The following is a 7420-nucleotide window of genomic DNA, read 5'->3' as shown; positions in this document are numbered from 1 at the left end:
ACTAGTCTAATACTCTAATTTTGTTTCTCGATTCTTTCTTCTCTGATGATCTGAAAGGCTGAATTCTGAAAAGTGAAAAGATATGTTCTTCTTCGATTCTTCCTTTGATTCTCTGTTTCTACATAACTGATAATTTGTCCATTGTTGAATATTGATTGTGGATTTGTGTCTTCTGAATTGTGATAATCTGATAATATATGATAAATATTGTTATTTTGATTAATCATTAAGTTAAATCTGTTTGAACTTTGATGTAAAAAGTAGAATAGTCTTGACTGATTCTTTTTTCTCGATTAAGGTTAATTTTTTTATCAGGTTTTTTGTATTGTAAATTGTGTATTATAATTTTGAGTTATGTTTCGTGAAAAGTTTGGATTATTGCTCTTATTTTGACAGCAGAAAAAGAAAATCATTGGCTTTGTATGAGAGAGTTAACAAATATTCTAGCTTTGAAGGCTAAAATCATAAATGTTCCCTATCTCTCCCATCTTCTTTAACAATTTGACATGTTTGAGTTGAAAAAGAATAAAAATTTTAATGCATAGTGATGTTAGGATTAAAAAATTAACTTTATGTCTTAAATATATTCACAAAAAACACATATATAAAAAATATTTAACTCTACCGTTTATAAACATTATTTTATTATTGGCGGTCGCAAGGATAAAAGATGAGGATTTATAACATTAAATATAATAAATGTTAATGGACTCCAAATTTTTAGTTCGCTTAGAGTTCTGAAACTCATTGGCGGTGGCCGGTTTTCATTAAATGTAAACACACAGAAACCCCGACAACCTTGAAAATGCATGAGAGTCGTGATCAAAGGTGTTTTGGGGATCTTTATCGGGTGGCAAAGGGGCTGATTGCCAAAGATTTATTTATGAGTGAATACAATGTTTACCAAAGAAAAAAAAAAAAAAAAAAAAAAAAAAAACTCATTTGATTTCCGTTGGAACTTTTCAACGCATATTCGACAAGTGATTTGATTTTTATCCAAAAAATAATATGACAACAAATCAATACATATATAAAAAGCATTACATATTATGCCTAGAAAAAGAATCGGTCATAGGCTTACAGGTGTGTTAATGATATAAAACAAATATTGAATACTCATATGTATACATACAAATGCAAGCAAATCCATCTTTATGCACAGTTTAATTACGTCTGATATTCTTCGCTGCCTGTTTTTAGCACCGAGGGAAGTCGGCAGGCGGTGGTGGCAACGTGGATTCCGGTGTTCCTCCGTTTTCCACCAAAAACGCGGTAGCTAGTCCCCATGGCAAGTGTACATCCAAATGACAATGAATAAACCACACACCTGGAAATTTATATAAAAAAACAAATAAAAAAGTCAAGAAGGTGAAAAGTTATTCGATAATTGTATTAGAGTATGAATATTCAGCTTATTTAGATGAAAATGAGTTAATCATGCATGGTCGCTTCAATAAAGCATAAGTCAAACACAGTATAATCCTGATCATTTCCAGCGAAACATGTGCTATGCTAGATAAGGTTAAGAAATAGTCAATAAAATCAAATTGCAGAAAAGGTCAACATTTTATAATAAATCAAATTCTGACGAGATTAGTCATGAGATGAGGTGATCACCTGGATTATTTGCACGGAATCTGATGGCAGCCCAACCTCCGGTGGGAACCCCAATCGTGTTCCGTTCTTGTGGGTTAACCAAATTAAACTTTCGAGGGTCGTTTATGGGATCATAATTGCCAAATCCTTGAGCCAAGATGTAGAAGTTGAATCCATGCAAATGCATGGGGTGATTTTCAATACCCACCAAGGCTGTGTTCTGAAACACGATTTGAACAGTTGAGTTAAACTTGAGCTTCTTCACACTTGTGGACTTTGGTGTAGTCATAAGAGTCTGATTGAAGCTATTGCTAGTGTTGGTGTAATCGAATACAATCGGTGGTTGATTTGGGAAATCAGTCGTGTAAATCCCACTAACGTTTCTAAAAAAAGCTTCCAACATAGAGATCGTTGATGGTGAAACAAATGAATGATTGTTCATGCTTGCAGCCATTCTTTGCCCGAATATCCCTCCACATGTTTGGTTGTTTCCACACTCCGATATCCCGAGTCCCATGGTTACATACATGTTCTCGTCGACTGTTTTTGGAACCGGTGACCAGAATGGGCTAGTGACAAGTGCAGTCATGTTGCTTTCAAATCTAAAAGCTGTTGGTGTGTCATTCAAAGCAGGTAGGATTGGAAGAACTGGTGTTGTTTGGGTGGCGCTTTTGTAAGCTAATATCGCGGTGGTAGTGCTGTTATTGATCGTAACTCCGACTGCGCTAAGGTATGGACGCGCCGCCATGTAATATAATCCCGGTGATTGGTTTGCAGTCAATAGGACATCGGTGGTTTGACCTGGACCCATGACGACAACATCTGTTTGGAAAGGGTTTGTGTAGGCTGCATCTGCCCCAACCACTGTCAAGTTGTGGTTCGCTATCTTGAAGAAGAGTTGACCATTGAGAGCAGCGTTGATTAGTCTCAAGAGATATGTTTTGCCTGGGACAACTTGAAGTGTGTATGTTTCTGATTCGAACAAAAACAAGAAACCTTCAGAAGATGATGAAGAAACTAGAAATTTGTAAGAATATCAGGTGGTCGGCTACTTACTGTTTGACGGGCAAGAAGGATACAAATCACCGGGCCACCCGTTGATGGTGTAAGCATCAGAGTTGTTAGGTGCCACTCCGGTAGCTAGTGCAGCGTTCTCAACATCGATAACGTTAGCATTCCACCATTCTCCTGAAATGTTTTATTATATATTAATTACAGAGTTAAGACGAACATACTCCTACAAACGAAGGAAAGAAACAAGACATTCACATACCCAAAAGGATTGTCTCTTCACGATAAGGTTTAACAAAAGGGTATTTTTGTCCGTCTCGTGGGCGGATGACCAGAGCACCATAAACGGTTGCCCGGAGCCATTGAGTATGTGCATGCCACCATAAAGTGCCCACTTGTCCGGTGAGATTGAACCTGTAGGTATAGCTATTTCCTGGTCTAATCGGGCATTGTGTGATGAATTCAGGCCCATCCGCCCATTGACTTCGCATTTGGAACACCCCATGCCTGCATTACAGCCATTACGTACGTTTGAGTTGCATGTTTTCACTCAATCGACTATATCATTTTTGCATTCAAAACATTCCATGAAAATAAATGTTACTAGTTACCAGTGGATAGTAAGGTTGTATGGAGATTCATTGAAGACATGAACAATAAGAGTGTCACCCTCCTGTACCCTTAGAGTTGGCCCTGGAAGGCTTCCATTTACTGCCACGATTACATGATTTTGACATAATCGACTCGTCGTCAGATTTTTTACCTACACCAATAAAGTTATTTAAAAAAAAAAAAACCATGTGAGTTTCAAGAAAATTACAACATGTCAATTTTGTACATCATTTAATAATAGACCAACAAGCCGACAATGAAATACATGTGTTAGATATATCTATCTTTATCTAAACAACTATTAGCTAGAGCATGCAATAGGGTTAGATCAATCAATGAATTGAAATGACAATTATATTTCCACTGATCACCAACTCATGTTTTCTTTCTGGTGTAAGAAATTAACACGACAATGGAAGTAACTTAATATACAAGGAAAGTAGGATGTCGGTACATGAAATGAAGTCTCTACTATTGCGGCTGATGTTGTTGACAAACACAAGGAGAGAAAAACTAGTAGGATTCCAACCGGAAACAGCAAAGACACCATTGTCGACCGCATGATGCAAAGATAGGATGAATTCCCTATAAGATTTGTAAATGATTTGGGGGTATATAATGAGGCTATATATATAGAAAATTACTTGGCCCCTAAGGAATTTTTTATTGTAAAAAAGGATTCAGTAGTGGGTAGATGAGGCTATTGACAGAAGAACATTTCCATGGATTGCGTGAAGGACATGTGAGAGTTGAATTTTGGAAGGGTTTGAACGAGTTTAATGATGATGTAGTTGATCCTCCCTCCTCTAAACAGCTTAAATTGTAAATAAAATTTGTAGTGGTTAGACAATGGAACGGCAATAAACAAATTAATAGATAATAATAGCACAACAAATTAAGGATTAAAAAACAATTCACGATTTTGATAGTGCAACATAATGGCAATTGGCAGCCAAGCTGTCCCAATTGTTGTTTTTTAGTATACGTACATGTATACATGTATACATGTATATATACATACAACTTAAGTCTATATGACATCGAAGAAATTAATTATAAACTTGGAGATATTGTGTAAAGTTTGGCCGAAAACCAAAACTGATATTTTTCCATTAAAGATTACGTTACATATAAGGAAATCTAGAGAGATAGAATACCGAATACAAAGTATATTGCAATCCAAAAATTTTAAAGTTATCTTTATCTCTAAATATATTATGTAATCTACAATATATCTTAATATCCTCCCTCAAGTTAGAGCATAAGGATCCAAAATGCCCAACTTGGAAAAAGTTGATCAAACTATTTTTTGCCAAGAGTTTTTGTAAAGATGTCTGCCAATTGATCAATGGTATGAATATCAGAAATGTCAATCAAACGGTCCTTAAGAGTATCAAGAACAAAGTGACAATCGACCTCGATGTATTTAGTACGTTCATGTTGTACCTGATTTTGAGCAATATGTATAGCTGAAAGATTGTCACAGAACAAATGAATAGCTTTGGGATGGTGAACTCCTAAGCTGAGTAAAAGACCTTTGAGTCATATGAGTTCACAAGTTATATATGTTAGCCATTGCATGATATTCAGCTTCGGTTGATGATCTTCAGACGATATGTTGCTTCTATGTCTTCCAAGAGATCGGAGAATGACCAAGTAACAGGAAACATGACATGAAGCCCAATCAAAGTCGCACCATCCTTTTAAGGACAAATTACTATCAAAGCTTAATAAGCTACCTTGATCTAAGGAACCTTTAAGATACCTAACCAATCGTAAAGCCGCCTCCCAATGTTCTTGACTGGGTGCTTGCATAAATTGAGATAATACACGCACTGAATAGGCCAAGTCGGTTCTAGTAACAAATCAATATACCGGTCTACCTACAAGGCGCCGGTAATAAATTCTGTGTCAATAAGTTTTATTTCGGTAGCTAAACCGAGTTTACAGTTTTGCTCAATAGGAAAGGATGCAGGTTTTACTTCCGATAAGCCAATCTTGGTTATGATACCCAGAGTATACTTTCGTTGGAATAGAAATAAGTTGGAGGAGCTTCAAGCAACTTCTATACCAAGAAAATACTTGAGAGTTCCCAAATCATACATTAGAAAACATTCACTTAAGTAAGTTTTGAAAGCTTGTAAAGCACCTGAGTTATTACAGGAAACAATCAAATCATCAACATACTCTAAGACATTTAGTTGAAAGTCATTCTTGATGTAAGTAAATAGGGAATAGTTAGAATAGAATTGAAGAAAACCATAAGCTTTTAGAGACATGACAAGCTTCGCAAACCAACAACAAGGCACTTGCTTTAAACTATATATTGATTTTTGTAAGAGACAGACCAAATTTGAGTTATATGACTCAAACCCCTGAGGCAATTTCATGTAGACTTCCTCATTTAGATCTCCATGTAAGAAAGCATTAACAATATCCATCTGGTGGAATTGCTAATTTTTAGAGGTAGCAAAAGCAAGAAAAGCACGGAAAATTGTCATCCTTGCGACCTGGGAAAATGTTTCATTGCAACGCATACCTTCAATCTAGTGATTGTCGATAACAACTAGACAAGCTTTTAGACATTCAAGAGTACCATTGGAATTGTATTTTCTTCGATAAACCCATTGCTTTCCTAATGCACATTTTCCAGGAGGTAAAGCATCCAAAGTCCATGTGTCATTGTCTTCTAATGCCTTGATTTCTCGTTGCATTGTACTTTTCCATAATTCATATTTTACTGCATCCTTCAATGATTTTGGTTTATCTCCCACAAGGACAACCACGAGAAATGCTTGTTATGACATAGTAAACTTATCACATTTAATAAAGTGTACTAAAGGATAAGGAGTACCTAAGGTGTGCCGTGGAAGGGAAAGAGTTGTGGATGATGGACTCTCGTGTGTAATGTGTTTAACAACATTGTATTTGTGAAGAGCCATGGGTGTTTTGATTTGTATTCCACGCCCCAAGGGTTCACTAGTGTTATTCGGAATCACATCAACACCAACATTAGGATCAATATGTAACTCAGTCATGTCAACATTGGTTGAGTCTTCTGATCCTGGATTCAAGTGTAGTGTGAGTGAAGGCTCATTATCTGGAGTATTGGTTGTTTCACGGTTTTAAGAGTCTAAAACTACATAGGTGGAAGGTACTGCATGGTTGTTGTCAAATTCCACAAAAACCATGTTAACCACTTCATCTGATTGAACACTAGGTAAAGGTTGATACACACACACACACATATATATATATATATATATATATATATATATATATATATATATATACACACACATACACACACACACATACACACACACATATATAGCATCCCAAAAATTATTAGATAAAAAACTTCAATTTTAGTTCAACCATAAACACCATTTAATCATTTCAATCATTCAAAAGTATATTAGGGTAAAATAGTTGTCAGAGTACAAAATCCTAAAATCACATAATGTAGAAACGAAGGGTGGTTACAAGGCGATCAAGTCAGGCCCTTCCCTTTCGATCTGGAAGTACCTGAACATAAACTGAAAACTGTAAGCACAAAGCTTAGTGAGCTTCCCTAGAATACCTCATACCATACATACATAATAGTAAAAAAAATGTATTGGGTCTATCTCACCCCTTTGGTATCTTTCAACCCATACTGGGTCTATTTCACCCCTTTCAGTATCTTTTAACCGGTATTGGGTCTATTTCACCCATTTCGATATCTTTCAACCGGTATTGGGTCTATTTCACCCCCTTCGGTATCTTTCAAATGATATTAAGTCTATTTTACCCCCTACAGCTGGTATATAATCATAACAGCAAGAATCACGGAGACAACAAACATATATAGGTATAATAGGTAATTTTCATGAAGACAATCATCATCCTACAAACATAAGCTAGTGGGTCAGCATTGGTGCCTTCGACCCATGAATGCAGTGAATGAAACTCACCTCATTCTGCTCACAATCCAACCAATGCTTGAGCTATTGGACTGTAGAATCCACGTGCTAACCAATCAAATACAATCATGATCGAAAATCAAGTCATAACTATAATCGAGACTTAATTCACTAATCTCGGCTCCTAGGGTAAAATACTTTTTTACCCTTCCCCTCAACTGTCCTAAAGACCAAGGCCCAAACTCAATGGCACTAAAAGCCTAATAACCGACCCAAATCCAAAAGACACCTAAAGC

General features: G+C 36.2%; 1 protein-coding gene across 1 annotated transcript; it reads right to left on the bottom strand.

Annotated features, from left to right (window-relative positions):
* Positions 1-972: 972 nt before the first annotated feature.
* Positions 973-3827, bottom strand: LOC145072478 (laccase-7-like). The gene is made up of 6 exons (XM_079018903.1): positions 3674-3827; positions 3219-3370; positions 2870-3114; positions 2653-2784; positions 1618-2568; positions 973-1327 (listed from the first exon to the last, which is right to left on the bottom strand). Exons 1-6 carry the CDS (start codon positions 3779-3781, stop codon positions 1197-1199), a joined length of 1719 nt encoding a protein of 572 aa, XP_078875029.1. The 5' UTR covers positions 3782-3827; the 3' UTR covers positions 973-1196.
* Positions 3828-7420: the final 3593 nt, after the last annotated feature.

Source organism: Lactuca serriola, chromosome 9 (genome assembly GCF_051521515.1).
Source record: "Lactuca serriola cultivar US96UC23 chromosome 9, Lser_US96UC23_V15, whole genome shotgun sequence".
NCBI lineage: Eukaryota > Viridiplantae > Streptophyta > Magnoliopsida > Asterales > Asteraceae > Lactuca > Lactuca serriola.
Note: the sequence above shows the minus strand (reverse complement) of the source record. Positions and strands in the feature narration are given on the sequence as shown.

Excerpts from the sequence above, each read along its gene's own strand:
- LOC145072478 (XM_079018903.1), bottom strand. The coding sequence starts at position 3,781 with ATGCGGTCGACAATGGTGTCTTTGCTGTTTCCGGTTGGAATCCTACTA. Across the intron at positions 3,371-3,673 it reads TAGTAGAGACTTCATTTCAT|GTAAAAAATCTGACGACGAG; the intron begins GTACCGACATCC and ends TTATTGGTGTAG. Across the intron at positions 1,328-1,617 it reads ATTCCGTGCAAATAATCCAG|GTGTGTGGTTTATTCATTGT; the intron begins GTGATCACCTCA and ends ATAAATTTCCAG.